General features: G+C 36.9%; 2 protein-coding genes across 2 annotated transcripts in view; both read right to left on the bottom strand.

The window, feature by feature from the left end:
• LOC134137887 (gamma-aminobutyric acid receptor subunit rho-2) overlaps nt 1–7,135 on the bottom strand; it is a 38,975-nt gene extending 31,840 nt beyond the window's left edge. The window contains exon 1 of the mRNA XM_062571025.1: nt 6,763–7,135. Within this exon, the coding sequence (XP_062427009.1) occupies nt 6,763–6,875 (113 nt within the window). The 5' untranslated portion in view covers nt 6,876–7,135. The remainder of the gene's footprint in view (nt 1–6,762) is intronic.
• Nucleotides 7,136–7,461: 326 nt separating this feature from the next.
• Nucleotides 7,462–23,000, bottom strand: part of UBE2J1 (ubiquitin conjugating enzyme E2 J1) — a 28,771-nt gene continuing 13,232 nt past the window's right edge. Inside the window, exons 5-8 of the mRNA XM_062572767.1 lie at nt 22,747–22,852; nt 21,297–21,426; nt 17,147–17,278; nt 7,462–10,283 (exon numbers count right to left, since the gene is read on the bottom strand). Of these exons, the coding sequence (XP_062428751.1) occupies nt 10,014–10,283; nt 17,147–17,278; nt 21,297–21,426; nt 22,747–22,852 (638 nt within the window). The 3' untranslated portion in view covers nt 7,462–10,013. The remainder of the gene's footprint in view (nt 10,284–17,146; nt 17,279–21,296; nt 21,427–22,746; nt 22,853–23,000) is intronic.

Here is a 23,000-nt window from a genome sequence, read left to right as displayed (position 1 = left end):
AACTTTGCCTGGTACCATGGTAAAGTCATCATGGAAAAGTTTGCTCTTTCCAGTGATAGTCATGCAATGTCATCTGTTATTCTGAGAATATCTGTCCAGTACTCATAAACAACAGCCAAATATCAGCTGTTTGTGTGGGCAGAGGGACAACACTTTGTATCTTCATTTTTAACAATGGCAGAACTACTCATTGTCCTCCACAGCACAATTTTATCCAAAGAAGTCAATAAAGCCTGCAATCCTTCACTTCACTGAACTTTAGGAAACAAAAGAAACTATCTTTTTTATTAGAAGATCATAGATTATATAAAAATATCACACTGAGCATGAGCACAACCGCTTGAGAAAAGTGAAGGAAAGTCATTAAAATGACATAAGTGGGTAGCTAAACAACAGAGAGACAGATATTGCATATACCTTCAGGAGAAAATCCAGATCAGCATCCCTTGCTGTTCCCCAGTGGTGCAGGAAGGAGGATGTTCTTAATAGGAGAACTATTAAGATTCCTCAATTCCTTTGCTCTGGACTTAAACTCTGATAAAGTTCTAAATATTTCCGACAAATGACTAATTATAGCAATGTACAAAAAATAACAACAGTAGAGGACAAGGTGGAGAAAGGCTAAGATCTGTTTGCTTGTGTGAGAGGAAGGTTACTGGCTGGTAAAGAAAAAAGATCTTTGAAGAAAAAGAAATAGACTATTCCATAGGGTATAAAAATGAGAATAAATTAGGTGGAAACATCTCTGTTGAAAACTCACAGCATGCAAAACAATCACCACACTCAGAAGCGCCCGTGCCAGCCCAACCTCGTGTGCCGCATGACTCACGAGAACAGCCTCGCTGAAATCGGAAGAATCAAGCCCATGTGGATGAGCCGGGCAGCATGGAGGCTAATTGAAGGGCTCCCCGGTGAGCTTGCACATGTTTCCCATGCACAAGCATGAATCACAGATCAGGAAAATGTTTCCTGTCAGAAGATTCAATTCAAAAGAGCAACAAGAAAACTAAAGGGCATAGTTAACTGTTGATAACACTGATAACCTATTAAAAATGAGATGAAGAAACAGAATAAAAATCATTCCAAAAAACATAACAAAAGTAAAATAGAACAGAGGAGATCGTTCAGGAACATCTTACTTGATATCCCAGAAACAAAGCATCTCTGGAGTTAAGGGCTCTAAAAATTTCAGAAAAGAATTTGACATCTCTGAGATTTATATTAAGTGGGTGTTCTGAAGGAATATAAACCCTGGTGCTCCCAGGCACGTGTCACATAGGAAGGTTTGGATTCCTGTCACTTAACTTTTGGCTTCTATTTGAATCAGGACCTAGGAGCTGTTCTCTCCCAGTTGGCTGTAAAGAAGAACCAGCCAGAGCAAGTGCAATTCCAGCTCTGGTGCATTAACAGTTGCCTAAAAGTAGGGGGAAGAACCCAAGCAGAGCAATTAACAGGAATGGTTTGAGAAACAAGGTCATTTCATAAGGGCTAGCTGCAGAGGGGGTTGGTTGTATTTCATCTTCGCAAGCTAGGGCTGGTGACATCATTTCACTTGACAGTCCATACAGTATAGCCTCAGACTCTTGAAAAACTGGAAGCAGAGAAATATTATCTTACTGAGTCTGCTTGATTTTAATTATCAGGGGAAGACCTGAGTACTAGTGAAACACTCTTCAGTGAAATCTCTCTACTCAAAGAATATATATATATAAAATGGATTTTAGGCTGTATGAGAAGTACCTAGGAAACCCTAACAGTGTTATAATGCCATCCTGTAAATCAGTGGTACAGCCTCACTGAAATACGAGTTCATTTAAAAACACCCTACAGCAGACATCACATAGGAGAGACACTAAGAATGATTCTCTGCCTTGCAAAAACAAAAAAGATCACAGAGCTTCTCATTTGCCATCAGTGCAAGTTATATCTGTGTTAAAAGCAGCAGAAGTAAACCGGGATATTTAACTGCAAAGGTACAGTCCTGTGACAATGCTCAGCTTTCCAGTATAAAAAGTCTGTTTGGGCAGTAAACATTGCAAAGAGCCAAACGATGCCAGCAAATTTGGCTGTGGGAGATAGCTGGTCTAGCAAAGGGAGCCAGGAGCCACTGTTAAGTCAAATACAGAGCCAGGAAACACTGTTACTTAAGATACAGCCCTGAACACACGCAGGCTGGTGAGGAAGAAGGGTCTATGCTCGCCATCTAAACAGACAACTATACAGCTAGAGCACAGTCAGAAAGAGCCAAACTTGAACCTCCTGACTTCACCAATGCCCTTAAGCAAGCGACTTCACCATGCAGTTTCCCAGCTGGACATGAAGCAGCCCAGACAGCACACAGAACAAGTAAGATTCGGTCTGCTTTGATTCTGTCACAAGTCTCGAGGGCCAAGCAAGGCTTTTTACATGCACCTCCGCTGGCCTCCAGAAACTGAAATAAAAAAGACAACCAGCCTGTATCAATGTTGAATTTCCTCATTTACATAGAATGCAAAAGGAACAGCTGCTAAGTTAGCAACAGCAGAGGAACGAATGCTGCAGCGCTATTGCAAAAATGTACAACTAGAGGTTGTGCAGCACCCTGGACTCAACTCCCAAGCAAGCTGCACACATCTGTAAGCAATGGTTATCAATGCAGTTTGATTAAACCGCTTCCAAGTTGCACGTTTTTCAAAGACCATTACATGGCGGAGGGAGTCAGTAGGGGCTGGGATGTACCACAGACCAGAAGACTTGCCTGGGGCACCTGGTCAAAAGTTAGGAGGAAAAAACGCAGCCCTCCAAAGCAACCAAGGGGCTCTGCCACCCAGCAGCAGCCGTTTCAGCAGACCATTTGTCACGGTGGACAGCTGTTTGGGAAATCAGTCTACAGTACCGCATGTGCTAAGGTTTGCGCTCTCAAGCCCTCAGCTGGAACTTAGAAGTTTCTTCTTTTCTTACTATTCAAACACTAATTCAAATCAAAGATCATCAATTCCAAAAGTCAGTGTACAGTAAAAGGCAAAGACTTGTAAGTATGCATAGTGACCTGAGATGCTTCTGCTTTTGGGTCTCAACCCAAAGGTTTGTATCCAGCATGACCTGAAAATGACAAAACGGAACAACAAAACAAAATACTTTAACAAAATGCTCCAAATCACTACCCACTTCCAAAAATCTTGGCACAAGCTCCTTAACTAAGAGAAGTTCAAAGCAACTTCTGTTTCAGAAGCACAGCGTTTTTCCTGGTTGATGTGTGAGTCTTCACACACTGTGACGAGATGAAAAGGCAGACTCAGAAGTCAGATACGCAAAAAACACTGCAGTCACAGTATTGCAATCAAGGAGACAAGCGAATGTCTCCCGAGCCCTCCGTCCTAGCACAATTTACACAAAGCAATACGCATTACCAGAAGCCTTATCAGCTTTTCTATAGAGCACTAAACACTAATAGAAGCATTATTTTTCACAGCTTCACTTTTTCTGTACAGAACTTTTGTCCAGATGGATAGCCCAGGAGGACTGCCAGCATTTGTTTGTGATTCCTGATCCGTAGTCACCGCAGAGCTATTGAAGAGTACCCCAAACTGTTTCAAATCCACAGGGTTGGACATGCCAACAGTGCTTGCTTGGCACTTACAGTAAGGCTGATGCTTGGAGGAAGCTACAAACACACACACACACACACACACACACACACAGTGCAGCTGATACTACACATGGCAAGTCTGACATGCCCCAGCAGCAGGAGCCCAGTCTGTGTGCACTGCTCTCTCTGCAAAATCCAGGCTATCGATATGGGAGCACTGACCGTGGCCCATATCCTGCATGTGCACTTGCACCTTTACACACTTTGCAGTCCCCTTCAGCACCAAAGTCGGCGGATGCTCTCCAGAAATTCATTCACAGTTGTGAATTTAACACCAGGGACCAATGTCCCCTGCCCAACAGTCATACCAGTGACCGACAGCAGTTCTTCCTTTGCAGTTCATCTGTCACTTGGTTTCTCAAAACCAGAATGAAATGCAAAATTTTTAATCAGTAATTCTTCTGTGTTACGTACGAGCCCTTATTTTACCCTCATGGAGTAACTAAAGGGTGGCTTAGTGCAGCATCCATGAGGCTTGCACATCAATGAGAATGCACTCAACTTTACACAGGCAAGTGCCACTAAATCCCTTCATGCACTTTTGTAATGTAAATGACAGACTGCACCATTGGATTTTTTTTAAAAAAAATACCAAAGTACAAAGTTAGGAGCTATTATTCTACGACCATATACCGATTTTCTTAATAATACCGGAGCCCCCAGTGCATAAAGTGAAGTTTCTCTAGGCAATGATGATGGCATACATTAAACAGAGATAGTTGCTTTATTAAATCATACCTCATTTTGTGGAAACAGAGTTGCATTGTGAATGAGGTGGTAGCTGCAAGAGCAAGGGAAAATAAAAATACAAAGCAGCTACTCATTAAACAAGGATTAGCCATTTAGCATGTTGAACAAGGTACTGTTCTCACAGAAAAAAATAGTACGTTATGAAGTTCAGGATTAATATGAAACAAAGGGAGTTAATTCAGGTTGCACAGGCAACCTTTGAACTGGTGTTTCTTACTTCGGATTCCTAACTTCACTGCTCTAATCTTGCTTTAGCATATTCTTTATCCAGTAAGGCACCGGCCCAACAACTGTGCACACTTAATCAACACCTGACTCCTCGGGCAGCCCTGAGCCTGAAGGTCCTCCACCAAGGCTCCTAGAGACCCCGGGCCAAGAACCTCTCCAAAAGGTCCAAGTAATGAACTACAGAAAGTTCTGTACTTACTCGCACAACCCAAGCTAGCGTCTCAAAAATAATATAAAGATCTTTAGATGAGGCTGACGTATCATCTTAAAAGAAACAAACGCACTTCTCAAATGTAGATTTCCACTGACAGGAATGGATTTTCTTGATTAATGTATTTACTGTAAAATAAATTTACTATATTCTTATACTAAGTCAACAGGAGAAATATTAAGTAGAAAATGTGATGCAATTATAAAAGACGCGTTATTTCCATTTTTCTGTATATGATTAGAAAGCCAACAGAGGCACTGGATTTCATTTGATTTCACTGTAGCTGTTAACTATTCATTGTTGGTTTAGAGATGGCAATTTTTTCCTATAAAAAAACACAAATGGAAATTTAAAATATCAGTGCCATTGCTCAATATGTTTTAATTGCAATATTATGGAATTCTCTATAATTCACATCATTTACATTTCCAAATACTTTTAAATAAATGCATTCACTGTGTAGGAAAAAAAAATGCAAATGGACAGCAGCCCACTGTCTTTATTTTTGAAATTTATGCAGATAGATATGAAACAATTTCCTTGTATTTCGAGGATGTGGTACTTCAGGCTTTACCTGGCTGGAGCATTGTTTATTAAACTCATTATATGTCATTCTTTATTAAATTCACTTGTATAAATAATTTTAGCGATGTTTTAACTTCTACTCTATTACAACTTCCCCAGAACAATGGCACTGCAGAAGTTGTACATTATCTTGCAATATTTAAATAAAGTAAAAAATACTCAAATACCATTAACCCAGAGAATAGCACTGCTCTGGGGAAAAGACCTGTTTAGAAGAAAGATTTATACTGTTTGTCCCTTCAAAGTAGACTATTTCTATTATACATAAATTGCTTGCAAGAAAGTGCTACTCCTGAATCTTTTACATGTAACAAAACATAGACCTGGGAAATATTTTAGAATTAAACATTTCATTCAATAATGCAGAGTCTGGTGAAATTGGTAGTAAAACTTCACTTGCTTTAGTATCTCAGGATCAGGTCCTAGCTGTTTCAGCTTAATGTCACAACATTTCTTTATAAAACAGGCAAGTAACAACATTCCCTATGGATTAAAAAAGCAGTTAGAGGGCTATGCCAAACAAAACAAAACAAATAAAAAAGATGAAGATTTACAGCCAGAGTGAAGCTATTTAATGAGATGGATTAACCCAATTTTATTTTTCAGCCCTTTGAAAAACAATCTTTTAAGATATAACTGTCACTGGATGACATTACTATACAGGAAAGGATAACATACTCCGACTGACTGACAGGTTTCAAAGATTATTTTTTCTAATATAAACCTCCCAAATCTCAGTAAATCTAATAAACTTTTCCAAGACATTTAACTCTTCATTGTGCCTTTGCTTGACTTTATAAAACTAAAGTTTACACATAATTTTTCAAAATATAGTTTCAAAATCCCTGGGTAACTTCCTATGCTAACTTCTTGCGTTATTAATATTATGCATGCCAGCCAACCCCTGCACCCTCAAATTGTTAGACAGCAACACAGATTTTCAAGTGAATATAAGTAGCATGGGCATTTCGACAACCAGACCAAATAGAATACACTCTTGAAATACTTATTTGGTTTGGTAGTGGGATAATATGTAGATATGAACATACCTGTTAGGTGTGTGTAACTTCTTTGAGTTCTCTCCATACTTATGCTATTCATGTGTATGTCTTAAGAATATTTTTTACCATGATCCATGCTCAAGTGGTCAAGTTTTCTGCCCAAAACTGCCCCGTTAACTGTATCCATTTACAGTTAAAGCTGCATACAGTACCAAGACTGCCTAAAATTATTCAGAAAACGTCATCTATAAAGCTGTTCTCACATGCAACTAAAATGAATTTTCTATACACAAACATGCTGACAGAGCAGGTTTTTATGCCTACATAATGAAGTATTTGTATTTTTTAATACCCCTTACCTTGCCTTCCGCACGTCCAACTGGCTTGCCCATCTCCTCCTCCTGTGCTTTCTGCTTTCCACAAGGAGAACCAAATACAAGATTAATAAAAAGAGTTTTGCAAAATAAGGCATCTTGTGGTAAATGGCAGTTTACTCTGCACTCCAGTCACCTCCCGTAGTACAAGTCCCCCCGCTCCCCCCTCCCCCTGTTTAAACACTGAATCAACTCCAATTCCAGGGTCGCGTGTTTGTCAGTGATCATTGGTAGAAACGCTGCTTTTCTGATATTTTAGACGGGCTTTCAAGGGCTTCTCACTCCGAGCTTCCCCCCCCCCCCCCCGATCATCGCTTAATGATTGGCCATTACCCATCAAGTTTGCCTCGCCAAACATTTCCACTGGGTCCTAAAGGATATTTACTAAAGCCATTATATAAAAACTGCAATTCTGCGTGCCAGCTTTCTGCTCAATCCCCTAATCTCAGGGCAGCGCTGTCCTTCCGCCAGACTGTGTAAAACCGGGCTGTCCCTTTTCATTAGGCTTTCCTGATTTTCTGTTCATTATCATGGCATCTTTTTCAAGTAGAGAACGGCCTGTGCCATTACGTTTAAGATGGTACATTTTACAATGATACATATTTTTGGTGGTCTTACGGCAACTATTATTTTCCAGTTTAGTCAGTCTGGCTTTTCATGTTGTTTGAGACACAATACGAGCTATTTCCTCTGAAATTATTATTTTATTCACTGTTAATTTTTAAAGGGAAATTAAAACACAGCAATCCTCAAGACATCTAGACATGCAATACTCTTCACATTGCTTGACAGTCACCATTAGCATTCACTTTTTCAAACAGGTCTTCGCAAAATTAAGTATTTTAACTTTTATAAGACTGAGATACGAATAAAAAGCTTAAAAAAAACCATTTTTTTTAATTACAATGAAGAGCTTGTTTTCAGGGACCAGTTTACCTTTTGAATGTACAGTCAAAAAAATAATCTAGACTGCCTCTCTGCAGAAGACTTAACTGCTTTAGTAGTAAGAAGTGTGCTGTACAGATATGGAAAAAAAGGTCTGATGTGCACAGCAATGAATCTCGAGCAATAGCAAAGCAAAGTCAGAGTAAAACTCTGAGAGGAGCAAGGAGGCCAGAACCCAGGAAAACTGCCTTTAGGATCAGACCTCTTTCAGAATTCTGCTATGGGCCCAGGTTTGGGCATTCAAACAACATACTGACTAGGAAAACCAGCACTTTTATTTTAAACTATGGGATCCGGAGAATTTTTAACCATTTCTAACATAATAAATATATAAATCAGAAAAACACACATCACTTAATATAGGTCACCAAATTGTCCTGCAGCAGAATGTGCAAGTAACTGGTGAATTACCTGAACTGTTTAAGAAAATATTCAATTTTCTGATGTTTGTTCCACTGTATCTGCAAATGAAAAGACTATCAAGTCCTAAAGTGCTTAAAAAGAAAAAAAAACGATTTTTTTTTTAAGTTTCCAAACACAAGCAGGGTCTCCTTCAGGCACATGATGGGCTTCAATTATTTTTAAAACTTGTTATAGCTACTTTAATGTTTCAAAACATTCTAATACATGCCATATTCAATAAAATTTAGGAGAGTTGTAGGTACTCAATAAATATTTGCTGAGAAATAGGATGAGAACCTAGCTTAAGTCACTGCTAGCATATGTGACAATAGCAAAATGAAAATCAGCTAAACTCTGTTGTCTTTTACATAAACATATTACAGTACATTGAAATCAGAATAATAATACAAGAGGAAAATTATGGCACTGATTGCTTTCTTCCACATTACTGCAGTACTTTTAAAAAATTCACAGATTTTTTTTGAGCCTTAACAATTTCAAGTCTATTGCCTGAATATATGATTTCACAGCATTCATGAATATGTCACCACACGTTCATAATACACAAAGTCTCTGTGTTCATTATTGATTTTATATTAAAAAAAAAAAAATCACAGAAACAAAACAAACAAGAACACGTGATCACAGAATCGCACAGAATCACAGAATGGTTGAGGTTGAAAGGAATCGCTGGAGAACATCTAGTCCAATCCCCTGCTCAAGCAAGGTCACCTAGAGCACGTTGCACAGGACCACGTCCAGGCAAGGTTTGAGTATCTCCAGAGAAGGAGACTCCACAACCTCTCTGCGCAACCTGTTCCAGTGCTCCGTCACTCTCACAGTAAAAAAGATTTTCCTTATGTTCAGGTGGAACTTCCTGTGGTTCAGTTTGTGCCCGTTGCTTCTTGTCCCGAATGTGATTAAATTTAGTATTTGAAACATAACTGAAGACTGGGTTGAAACAGTTTATCACTACCAAGGCTTTAATAAATATTTCTCTTAAGCATGTTCATATATATGAGTTTAAGTATGATACGGTTTAAATTTTCTTTAGTAAATAAACCCAAATATGAAACATTCAGTTTAATGCATTATGTATATTTATAGTATAATTAAAAGACAATAGCTCTAGGTAAATAATTATATTACATATTTATAACTATCACAAGAATAGACAAGTTTTATATAATCTTAAAATTTTAAAAGCAAGATATACAACTGATAGTATTAGAAGAGGACATTCAAATCTTGCAAAAGATTATCTAATCTTACTTCCAAAAAATTAAAAACCAAAATAATACAACTAGTTTTCTGGCCCTTTCTTTGCTCCTCTCTTTTCCCTTCACACACAGAAAGCAAATTCTCAACCTACTTGTATTCATTCCTCCCCTAACCCCCAAAATGTGTCATGGTAAATAAAAGTGGTTACAAAACATTATTCTCTGTAAATTATGAGCTCACTGAACACAAACACACAGTAGTGTTCCATTTTAAAATCCCTTCTCCAATGTTAAGCCTTATACTAACTCAGATGGGGTCATTATTTGCATTCATGTTCATAAAATGTGAATCAACCACTTTCCTAAATTCTTTTTCTAGTTAATAAATTATTCACAAACTGACTCCCCTCACACATGCCTAAACCTTACCATTTGATTGTATTGTTTCTCCAACTATCTAGTGGGCACTCATTTAACACTTGTTATAGTTAAATGTTCAACTTTTTTTTCTTTCTCTTTTTTTTTAAACAAGTAATGTATCTGTACGTACATTAACATTCATAATGACTTAAGTGTAAATACAAAAAGTAACCTTTGTAAACAGTTCTCATATCATACCCAAAACCTTGTTTAATGAAGCATTCAAGTCACAGCTCTTAAGAGAGAACTTTATAACTCAAATATATACTCATTAGTCAAATATATTCTTCGAAATATAAGAGCTGCCAAAGCTAAAGTCAGAAGGACGATCAGAACAGTTGATCCAGTGTGGTTCATATTGACCCTCGGTTGCTGGACTCGATTAAAGTCAGCTGAAGATGGAGCCCTTCTCTGCCTCTGCTGCTGGGCACGTCGCTGCCGAGGACTCATAGAGGTATTCGTGGACACAGGAGGAGTACACTCTTGACTAGATGTTGCACTGCTGTTCTGAGTTTCGGACTAAAAAAGAAACAGGAATAGTTGTGAAGCAAGACAGTGCATGAGATTAGCAATGTGTATCCCACACAAATAACGAGGACTAAAACATACTCTTTAAGTAGTTTTTCTTGAAAGCCTGAAGATAAATATGTCACCAATAGTTACGAGATTCTATTATAGACATAATTTTTGTCCTTATACTATCTTAAGAAGTCTACTTAAACTTGCAAATTAGCAGTTCTAAGGATAAGAAAAACATTCCTGGAAAAAAAAAATGAAGAAAGTTTATCAAACAAAGTTGCAATTCTAGATCATTTGAAATATCCTCATTCAAAACGGTCTTTGCTAGGATTTGTATAACTCCTTGCAGTTCAATAGAAGTCTTAAGAATCCTTCAGATAATTAAGTCCCTGAGGATTTGTAATGTCACCTCTATCAAGGGGGAAATAAGTTGAGGAGAGCAAGAAAGCAAACAGAAGAGTCCAAAAAGTTGAAATTCAGCCATATTCCTCTGCTTCTTGTGGAAAGCTAGGTCCAAAATTCTGTTTTCATTATCATCAATAACACTGAAAAAAATAAAACTAAATACTCCCAAATGGTCCCAGAATTAATTATTGAGCACTGTACCTATACATGCACATACCTATTGCCCTCTACTGGTCAAAAGTTGGTTTACCATTATATATAGTAAAAAAATACACGTTGGCAACTGATGTTCAGCTCAGGAGAGTGAAGAAAATCACCTTTCAGCTTCTAATGCTGTAGCTACGGGTTCTAATAGCCCACTGGCCTAATCCAGCTTGCAATGTTGAAAGGGTCAAACTTGCAACGTTTTAGTATTAAAAATGACATAGCACAGTTGCCAGAGTTAAAACAAATATTTCAAAAAGGTTCAATTTTGAAGCATTCATAGGAGAAAAGCAGCTCTGGCAAAAAGAAAAGTTGCTTCTTTGAAGTTTTATTTTCCCTTCTCAGAACAATGTGCAGAAACATTTCCACATAAAATAATCTGCAAGTATTTCTAGAGTTACCTTTTTTCTTTTTTTAGACTTCTAAAAGATTGAGCATCATTTCAGCACATAAAACTATGGTGTAGGATGCTATTTTTGTCTCCAAATAAAAGCCTTTTTAATATATCTACAGTATCTACAACCCTAGGCACTGGTTTGGTGTGTCAGCTACAATACCGAGAAAAAGGCAAAAGAAAAGAGAACAGCTAAATAGTCCATCTCTTTTCTCTGGAGATATTCTCTCCGTATGTGCCAGAGAGAAAAACACCCATAACTGTGTATTAAATTCAATGATCCACAAGAGAGCAGTACGAAGTCCTGTGATTCTCTGGCCACATATTCAGCACCTGGGAGAAAAATCTCCAAATGTTTGTCTTGTCAGTGATCTAACTACCTCAGAGAAGATATCGTCCATTCCTATCTTATCTCCAATACTATTTCCCACTTTTTATCATATTCTGTTTTATTTCCTATTGTATTACTATGAATAACAGCAATGAGGTATTACTTGCATTATTTGACAACTTGCCTGTTTACTTAGGTTTCTTGCCCAAGCAAGCAAGCTCCCTGCGCAGCTTCAGAGAAATGAATGTTTTAAATAGACATATTTTCATTTTCGGTTTCATCAGCAGAAACAGCCAAAAATGCCACTAAAAATGCAGCTGCCATGATTTCTATTACATTGCAGAAGAAAGTCATTCAGCTTTATACTGAATCCACCTGAAAGCTCCCAAAACAGAGATTCACACTGATCCTTGATTTGCTATGTAGCAAATGGCCTCACACCAAAGACAATAAAGATTCAGGGAAGCTGAGCCTTTGAGAACGAAGTTCATAGATGCATCTATACTCCCATCTTTCAGAAAAGGAGAGGGAGAGAAGTAAATCCAGGAAGTGAAACCTGCATAGTCAGCAGGGGCAAAGAGCTACTCTTCCCAAAGTCACTCAAAAAAAAAAAAAAAAAAAAAAAAAAAAAATCCACCCTCTAGACTCTCTAGAAACTTTACTGATCCTTCACAACAATGATTAATAGCGCACGTCACACTGCTGGGTTTCTTCCTATAACTGAAAATGTCATATTTAAGAATAAAACAGAAGGACTCTGTTCTGAATGAGACAAAGTGCTACGCACTGGCATGAGCTGAGCTGTAATTCCAGACACATCTCACTGACAACTGCAATGCTATAAATTAGCTTTGAGAGGAAATGATATAGGTGGATCAGTGCAGCAGAGGATAGATCGCTCCATCCAAAGCTGAACTAATCCACTCCCTTGGGATCCCACATAAGCAATGTCCACCAAATATTAAGAGGACATGCAGGAGCAGGGTGGATCAGAAAGGGAGTGATCATTGCCTGATACAAAACTTGGGATCAGATGCTAGTGTATCTTAAATAATTCACACATGCTTGCATATTGCAAATCTTTTGCTTTAAAACTTAATTAACCAGGGAGAGAAGGGGAAAGCATGCTGAAAACAGAGTTAAATAAGAGCAAAACATTGTGACCTCTTTTATCCTTTCACCTTTACAGTCGGTGAATATTCACTGCATGTGTCATATTATTTCTGAAGCTTCTGAAATTTGTTATGACTGCCAGAAAAACTTGCTCCAAGGATATCCAAGCTTGTTAAGTAGGGCTAGTTCAGCAAAATGTACATATATTAGACTTAATGAAGGTTTCTGCCATGCAAACAAGGGAATCTACATTGTGTCCAGTCTATTGAAGAACAGCAGCATTCACTACATCATTTATATATCCAGCTCATTATTTTAAGTTTTATCAGAATGCTGGAAATATAATAATTTCATAAGGAGATGTTTTTAAAAAATAGAAACTAAGGGCCATATAAATCCTCTGGGTTACTGAAGCCTTTGTCTCTCAGTTACACTCATGATCTCAAAAAGATACAGAAATAGGAAGATACAGAGATTGGTTAAATATTAGTTTGGGCATCTAACTCCCAAATGAAGAACAACTAGAGCTTGACATAGCCCTGCTTATAAGCTAGCAAGAAAAATGATTCTTTTTTAATGACTCAATGACAGCATTGAGCAAGTACCCCTAATTACTGACACTCATTTAAAACTATTGCTCTAGCATTAGGGAACTTAGGACAATGATATTGCTTAATAGCAATAAAGGGAAACATTTTTAAACACTAGTTCCACCTTTCAGTACATATAATTAAATATGAGAGCTTCTATAAAACCTCATGTATCAGAATATGTCTTATTTTCTCATTGGAAACTCCCTTTCATCGGTTTGAGGTTAGCTGATTTCAGTTACACTATCTTTCATCACTCCTCATTATACCACTTTATCTGTCTGGTACATTATTAACTAGAATACTATAGTAATATCTAACACTAACAGGTGTACTAAGATTTAATATATTGCCAAATTGACAGAAAAGTTCTAACAACAGTTTTTAACATGTCACTTTATAATTCTCATCAAATGCCAATTGTATTCATTGACGATAAGCACCAAGGTGGGACTCCATTCCACTTGAAGATACTTAATGTAAGTTGCTGTAAACGTGAGGAGTTCAGACTCCCACTATAGTCCATTAGGATTTAGCCACTACAATCAGTGGGGCAGAATGAGCCATGCAGCTGAGCAGCCTCTACTTCTCAGTGAGCTGCACTGCTCTCTATACTCCACTAACTATACTCCCATGGACTATCATGAAACCTTTGGTGACTTAATCTAGACTTGAGTCCAACCTGAGCAACTACAACATACTCACTCAAAATATTCTTTTGCTCAAATGTGGAAGAATTTCATTTTCTTAATGCTAATAATATTTATTTTTATCACGTCAACTTCCAGCAGTGCTTCAGCTTGCAATTGGGATATTCAAACAAGAAAGACGTACCATTACTTTGTCCTGAGCATATACCAACAACAACTATACATAAAAAAAATGCTGTATGTACTTGTTTTGGAGTAGGCTCGTCAGAATTTTGTTTTTATAAGGCTGTTCTACCTCGAGACTCTTCACAAGTACTGTGTTGCATGATAGGTAGTGTAATGTCTTAGCCTTAATAATTCTGAGGGCCTGCAAATTATTCACAGCTTTGCTGCCTTTCACCCAAGTTGCTGTGGCGCTGTTTTTCAGAGTCTCCATGGCAGCAACCTTCCTTTTATTGTTCTCATGCTGTTCTGATATTATTCTCATGTTGCAAACCTCAACAGTACTGTCATGACAAGTTCTTATGGGAAGCATATATATGTGAGAATCATCCCTCTAGCCTCTCTTCTCAAACAGAAGAGGTAACACACATGCGTGCACACACACATGCACCCCAATTAAATCATATAATCAATATGGTGTAATTACATTATACCATATTTCACATGCAAAAACTCTGTAAAACTAAAACAACATTAACAGTTCACACTAGGGTAGCACTGCTGTCAATATTACAATTGTCATTACTAAAACAGAACCTGCCAGAGCAAATTAAGTTTCAAAATCTAAAAAAAATATGCTGAATGGTAAACTATTATAGTCATGAGTTTCTGTGCTTCAGTAGTTAAGTGAGGTCTATATTTCTTTTTTCTAAGTGAAAGCTCACAGAAGGGAAAGTTAGTTCAAAATATTTCTCTTTTGATGGATGGAGAAATTCTTTTTTCATAAAGAAAGCCCTGCCTGCAAGGAGTAGAGAGAGTGAATCCAAAGCTGTGCCAAGCTGGAGATCTGTTTTAGTGTGCTCTTTAATATAGGAAGTTAAACCTTCCCCTGAAGGAGCATCATTATCTCATAATTGTCTGCCACTAACTCACTGCAAAAAAAAAAACCCTGTAACTCTGTCCTTTCAATAGCTTAAGGTAAAAATCACAGAATTTACAATAGTTCCTGAAAAAAAACAAACTTCTCCATAAAGACGTATGTAGAAAAGTTTCTTCCTAGAGTGAAAGGTAGTCCAAAGATTCTTACTTCTTCACCTACAATTAGAACCTTTCCTTAGCATCTATTTATTATCACTTTTTTAATGAAGACTGATTACAACTGGCACAAGGGCAAGAAAAGATAATACTAGATAGGCAACACTCCATTCTTTCTGCATGATTAGTACTATTATATTCCTCTGAATTCTGTAGCAGGACATAAAGTCCTATGACTTTAGACTTAGGCACATTAAATCTACTATCCCAAAATAAATTACACAAGCTAATACAAGGTCAGCCTTGTTCTTTTTGTTCTCCAAGTGCTGTGAATTTCAAGTTCCCAATAGCAAATTTTCTATAATAATTTTTAATTAAACATCAGTTTTTATAGCAAGTGTTAAACATTTTACCCAGGGGGGGAAACAGTTTTGATGTTGTCCATATCTAATGCTTACAATTTACTAAGGCAGAATTAGGTCTTCACACAGCAAAAACACAGTAAATTCTTTTAGACTTAAAGAATTTCACACATGTAGGTAGTCCAGCTGAGTAGGAAGGAACCAAGGTTTGTATGAACACTCTTATACTTATTAGACTGGGACCAGAGGCCTTGATCTGCTACTTTGAGAAGATTTCTGCTAGGTTTAGCACGAATAAAAATGCAAAAGTAGCAAGCTCAAATTCTTTAGAAGTTTTTCACACTACACATCTTGTTCTTCCACTGGGTGTCTATAAGCTTTTGATCCCCAGTGACGGCAGAAAATTCTCAACTTAAAGCTCTGCAGTTCAGAAACACAGGTATTTTTTTTTTTTCAAACTTAGAATAATAACGGTGACAGAGTAACATTCTGATCCCTTAAAATATTAATCCACTTTTCATAGTTAGTCTATCACATATAAAAATGTTTATGTAATTTATATAATGTTTAAAGCTTTCCTTTCATTTGGGCCCATTCTTCTAAAAATCCAATTAACCATCACTTATAAAATCAGTATAATTGATTCTCAGAAATAGGGGTAATTAAAAACAACCTTTTACGAAGTCTCTCTTTTTTCACAATAAAATGCTACCACTGCCTTGGTATTTTCGTTAGCTCTACTATATTAGCCAGGATTTATAACGAGAAGAATAGAATAAAATAAAATGGTTTATTAAATCCTAAACAATCTGGAAAAATCCTTATTCTGGAAAAAAAATGTATGTTATTAGCATGTTTATTTCTACATAGCTTGAAAATATGTTGCAAACATGCAACAGATGGTCTGACGTTATTTGACGTGTTTTAGTTTTTTTAACCAATCTGCAGCCCCATCCTTCCTAAAAAACACAGCTTATCTGGGATTTGTCTGCAATTTATCAGTGAATTTAGATTGCGTTCGTAGTCACAACAGCAGCTGCCTTGGCCCAATACCAGGCCTCGGTCACTTCCGAAATGATTATGTAAGCCCTATACGTAGCAGTATTAAAATGCAAATGTCACATCATTTACCTCAAACGGTAAGTATATTTTAGTCAAATTTATTTAAGAGATTATGAAAACATGAAAATATTCTTTATTAATATTTAAAAGTAATAAATTACCACTGAAACATTTTTTCGCTTGTGGCTAAGAATTCTATTGTAAGAACCTGTGACACACTGCGGATAGTAAGTTTTAGTACTCAGACATCAAAATATTTTTATGAATTTGCAACCAATCCATTAAAGGAATTATTGGGATTAGTTAGTAGCTACTACAAGAAAGTTATTTAAAGTCTGTTATTAAGGAATGGAAGTGAAAGTGAAGAGATCACTTTCTAAAGTGGCTATTTGCCAAAGTTTGCATGAAGATTCTTTATAAAATTATGCACAAATACTAGAAGAAATGTATGAACTGCACACTCTTAATGAATCTTCCCATCAGCTTAATAGTACAGATTTCACATTCAGACCATGCACGTATTTTTATCTGATAAAACTCAGATATAGACCATACCATTGCACTTGCTGGATCCTGGAATGCTCTAGCTACACCATCCTGCTGGGGCTCAGGTAAAGCAGCAGAGTGGCTCAATCCTGACGTGTTTGAATGTTCAGCATCAGACCTCCTGGATGAACTGACTTCTGCCTACAAGGAGGACATATGTACAGTTCAGAGACAAGATTAAAATTTCTCCAAAATGATTCAGCCTATTTTTGAACATCCATTTTAATGTATACAGGAGACTTACTGAAATGTAATCATCAGGTATGACAACTGCATTCCAACTGCACACCAACAGATTTAAGAAATTCTAACTCATAAGAAATAAGACAATAGATGAAAAAATACCAGTTTAAAAATTCCAGTTCTATTTTAGATTTTTTTAGTTCTATATGTTTGCATATAATTATGGGTTTAGCAGCCCCAAAATGTGTAAGACTGATGGAGCAAAAAGCAAAATTTTTCAGAAGACGTAGGACAAAATGACCCCAGAAATAGCACCATTTTTTAAACTTCTGCTTCTCAGGATCCTTAAGTAAGCATTGACTACTTCTTACATATGAACTAATATAGCCTGTTTCTCAGCAGGGCTAACTAACCTCAGAAAAATGCTATGTTGATGTGGATATATTGGCTCTAGCACTGAAGCTGCCTCACAGCTAGAGTGGGTATATGTGCATGGTGCTACATTGTGTCAAGCAGACATACCTCACTTTTCAGCATTTAAATTTCAGCATAAAAAGGGCAAAAGGAAAGAAATAATACTGCTTTTATATGCCTTAATAAAATGTCTAACCAGCACCACTTCCCAATATTAATCTCACATACTTTGAAAATCTGAGACAGATCAGTAATGATACGCACAGAATCATGAATCATAGGACCTATATTATTAAAATAACATATGCTAGCAATAATCCCTTGCAAACAGAAAAGGACATACCATCATAGTCCTGAACCTTACAATACATACAAATCCAAAAAAAAAAAAAAAAAAACACAACAACAAAAACACAAGACCAAATCAATTTCATCAGCAAGTGATGTGTCTCTGTCCACCCCCAGACTGCAGTGTTGTACCTCCCAAATCACGTATCTCAATCCCAGCTTATCGCAAAGACAACAATTCCAAATCTAATACTAGGTAAGCATCTGTCTTCAAAGGCAGATAGAAGTAGTAGTAGTAGTAAGAAATGCAAACACTGCATTAGAAAACAACCCATTATACAGATAACAAGCTGATAAGATCAGGAGATAGTAATTCAAGTCTTCCATGTTACTATTTGACACAGGAGAATAAATTTTGTTTCTTGATACATAACATTTCAAGAGGATCAAAATGTTATCTGCTACTGAAATGCTCTGAATATTAATTTAAAAATATTTAAAACAATCTGACAACATTGCATCGCTTTCACACTTGACTACTCTGAACTCTAATATGAGACAGCACAAGTTATGATTCAAACATGGGCCAACAATAAAGCAACACAGAATCAAAGAACAATTTAGGTCAGAAGGGACCTCCAGAGGTCTTCTGGACCAACTTCATCCTCAAAGCAGGCCTGTGCCCAATCAAGTTTTGAGTTTCTCCAAAGATACTCTCCGCAGCCTCTCTGGGCAGCTGCTACAGTGTTTCACCATTCTTATGGTGGTATTTTTTTCTCATGTCCAGTTGAATTTCCTTTCCTGTCATTTGTGACCACTGCTTTTTCCAAGAAAAGTTCATTTCATCTCTTCTATTACTCTCTGGAAAGTGTGCACACTATATAAACGCACAGCATTTTCATAAGCTAAAATGAATAAGTGGTCTTGAAACACCTGACCATTAAGTTAGAAACATTCAGAGTAGGATTCAAAACATGTACTCCAAAGTTCCCACAGCTGAAGTATCTTTCTCAATCAGTCTCTCTGTCCTCCAACCCTTACCTTTGCTTCAGAAAAGCTAGAGAGAACAGACTTCAAAGAAAGAAAATCAACATATTTAATGTTATAATGAGAAGGGGGGGAGCATTAATTCTACCGCAAAATACATTTCAGGGTATGTGGCACAAAATGGCTACAAGTCGATGCATCATATTATTTTACACTAATGTATATACTGTTAGTTTTATATATTTTCCTATTTTTCTTTTTAAAAAAAAAAATGAAATATAATTTATGGTATATAGCACCTAAAATACACAAAATAATTTGTACATCAATATAATTCTGATTAGAAAAATTATTTTTTTATTAAAACAGATAGGAAAGTGAAGTCAAAAGCTTACAGAAGCAGAAAAATTGTAATTTGGAAACCTTTTTTTTTTTGAATTTCATGTTCCTTTCTCAATACCAAACACAGGCAGTTATTTAAAAGTTACCATTTTGCTTAAGGCTGGCCAAAAAGAATTTCTTATAATCCCAGGACCACCTAGAAGCAGCTAAAAGAAGCCACTTCCATGAGGATCAAGGTAACAGAGATTGCAAATACATTTTCTACTAGAGAAGCCCTCCCAAATTCCATACTCACTTGGCAATCTGTTGTTAATTCCTACCTCACAGGCTGGCACAGAATATCCATATGATTAAAAACTAGCGACTTTCGTACTTCTTCACAGTAATTCATACTATTATTTTAGTACAGACATATACCGTATGCCTCAGCCTAACATAAAGTAAACAATAAAAAGCCAAGCAAAGTAGAAATGTAGAAAACTTAAAAAATATGATCAGTGAAACTTAATTTGAGAAAGGGAAGGAAGGAGCAACCAGATCTTTTTTTTTTTTTTTTTTTGGGGGGGGGGGGGGCAAAAAAACATTTTTAAAGGCTGTGATAACCTGGGCTTTTGCTCATTCTTCCCATGCTGAGTGCTTGCACTTAAGATGTGGCATTAAATACACAGATAAATAGAATGCACCAATATTCTTAAGAGACCGATTTCCCTTTTTCATTTCAAAGCTGAAAAAAAGGTATGAAAATTCCTTTAAAAAGTATACTCTAATATTTCTGATATCTCTGTGACAAAGATCAGCAGTTCTCAAGTAAAAACTAATGCTATGCATTTTAACCTTTACAGCATGTAAAGAAAAGAAAAGAAAAAAGAAAAAAAGCATCAGTCCAAATTACTTCTCTGGGTAGCTCCGTTTTAAAATTCTGTGCCTGTATTTTCTCAGCTTTGTAAAATGTTTTAAGATCTTTTTATGATAAGTATTTTTACGAAGAGACCCAATCATGTCAGCAAATAGATGCAAGATCACAAAGGAATAGACAGGTCTTGCAAAACTGGCAGTGATGCTCAGTACGAAGCAATCTTCACTTTCGTGACATACAGACACAGTGTTTAGGACAGTGTTAGGAGAACATTAGTGATACAAGGGAAAAAACTAGTTCCACTGACCTCATTGAGGATGTATTCTGCACCTGTGACACATAGTCATAATATATTTCACTGTAGATCCCTTCCTTCGTGCACAGCAGTTTTCCTTAGTGGTTGATTTACAAGTTTAGTGAAAAACCCAGTGAAAAATAACACTGTGCATGCAAGACATGCAATTTTCTAAGCATATTTGCTTATCTAAGCATAATTTCTTAGCATATTTGGCTAAACCTTATTCTCACTGAAACACAAGCTAGAGAACACATTTTTAGGTTAACAGCAATTTCCATACCAGAGTTCAACTTTCAGTATCTTCAGCTGCAGAGCAGTTCAAAAGAATTTGCAATCATTTTTCTGTATGAATATGTTTTATTCCTTCCATAAGGCAAAAGGAAAAAAAAATCACAAAGGAAAAAAGAAAATAATTAGCTTTGCCCAAACTTTCCTGAAATAATTATGATCATACCAAGACTGGAGAATTTCATCAAGTTATTTTTGACTGAAAACATGGAATTAAAAGCAACATAGTTAGGCATTTTTTAATCGCAAGAGTCATTCTCTGACACTATAACTAATCAATCATTGGTTAGTTGTGATAGATGTGAACTGTGCATTGAGATGCACAGTTTATCAGTTTGCATGTTCTCAGAGATACAGTCCCATTACCCTCCTACAGTCTATTCTCCCCAAAATAGGTTCCCATACACTGATTATGAATGTTTGTGAAATTAGAAACATTATTGCAATTTACTAATTTTTCAATTTCTGTACAAGAAAGAGAGAAAAAAGTTCAGTTACTCCACCTTGAAGCTGATTTGTCTGGCAAGTTCTTTAGCCTCTTTGTCTGCCTGGCTTGACACACTTCCTGACGTTAATGGTAAGAGGGCTGTCTTCATAGATGTGTCACATATTTCACAACAGAAGTCTTGTGATCTAGCCACAAACGACACAGCTCAGAATGCCATGTTCTTGTACTACTTCCGTGTGCTTGTTTAAGCAAACTACTAGCAAAACGATTCACAGAAGGACAAGTGGTGTCAAGACCGATAGCTGAAAAGTACTTCCCCTCGCCTCCAATTTACACTATTGTGAAAAAATTAGGTCCAGATTAGCTATACTACAAACACATGTTCTCTAATGTCATTTAGGAAAATATTAATGACAGATTTACGTATTACTGATATCACCTGTTATTGTATTAAAAAAGTTATTAACATTTAAAAACTTATTTTACATTTGTAGTAAATTAAAAGCATAAATTATATAGAGTTAACTCTGCTACTATAAGTATAAAATTGGACTTAGGAGTTTGCACTTCATAAATCCAGGAGTTTCACTTTCTTTTTTGGAGCACCTTTACTCTCCTGCACACGTAACAGCTTACCTACAGGGTACACTGCAGGCAGTTCTTCAAGCCAACCAGAAACCACATAGCTTTGGCAATGCACACTAAGACTAACCCAGTAAACTCTACCTCTCAGCAGGGCTTATTAGCTTTGACTCAGTGCCATGCTAATAGGAAACTCACAGCTTCTGATTAGTACAGGCTAAACTAGCTCGTATCTGCCTGCAAAATATGATATTAGCTACAATTTAAAATACAGTAACTTTCTTTATAAGATATGGATATGATCTTTCAAGTATTTTCTCCCTAGATGAGGATGAAGGGAGGGGGAAAACTGGTGTAAGCTTTTGTGTAGGGACAACCACAGAATCACAGAATAGTTGAGGTTGGAAGGGACCTCTGCAGATCATCTAGTCCAACCTTCAGCCTTCATATGAGGAAAGGCTGAAAGTGCTGGGACTGTTCAGCCTGCAGAAGACAAGACTGACGGTGGATTTATCAATGCGTATGATCTGAAGGGAGGATGTAAAGAGGATGGGGCCAGACTCTTCTTAATGATGCCCAGTAACAAGACAAGAGGCAATGAGCACAAAAAGGAATGCAAGAGATTCTATCTATGGAAACTTTTTTTTACTGTGAGGTTGCAGAGCACTGCAACAAGTTCCTCAGAAAGGTTGTGGAGTCTCCTTTCTTGGAGAGATGTAAAAGTCATCTGGACACAATCCTGGGCAACCTGCTCTAGGTTACACTGCTTGACCAGGTCAGTTGGACTAGATGGTCTTCAGAGGTCCCTTCCAACCTCAACTGTTCCATGATTCACACATACACATACAAGCACTATCAAACACAACACATGCTAAAATATCAGAGTCAAAGTTGTCACCCACATTAACAAATTTAATACTTACTTCTTCGCAAGAGCTCTTCTTTCTTCTGGTGTGTAATCTAGAGATCCTATGGCTCCTTCACCTTTAGTTGGCATAAATCCAATAATGGCTAGTAGAGCGGTTCTTACTAAAATTGGAAAACAGATACTAACTAGGTTACGGAAACAATTGCTATTTCATCTGGCTCTACATTCAAGATAAAACAAACAGAGTTTTGCTTACAAAATGAAGTTTTGTCCAAAGAAGTCTGAATTTCAATTTCATGCAAGCAGCAC

Source organism: Rhea pennata, chromosome 3, assembly GCF_028389875.1.
Source record: "Rhea pennata isolate bPtePen1 chromosome 3, bPtePen1.pri, whole genome shotgun sequence".
In the NCBI taxonomy this organism is placed as follows: Eukaryota; Metazoa; Chordata; class Aves; order Rheiformes; family Rheidae; genus Rhea; species Rhea pennata.
Note: the sequence above shows the minus strand (reverse complement) of the source record. Positions and strands in the feature narration are given on the sequence as shown.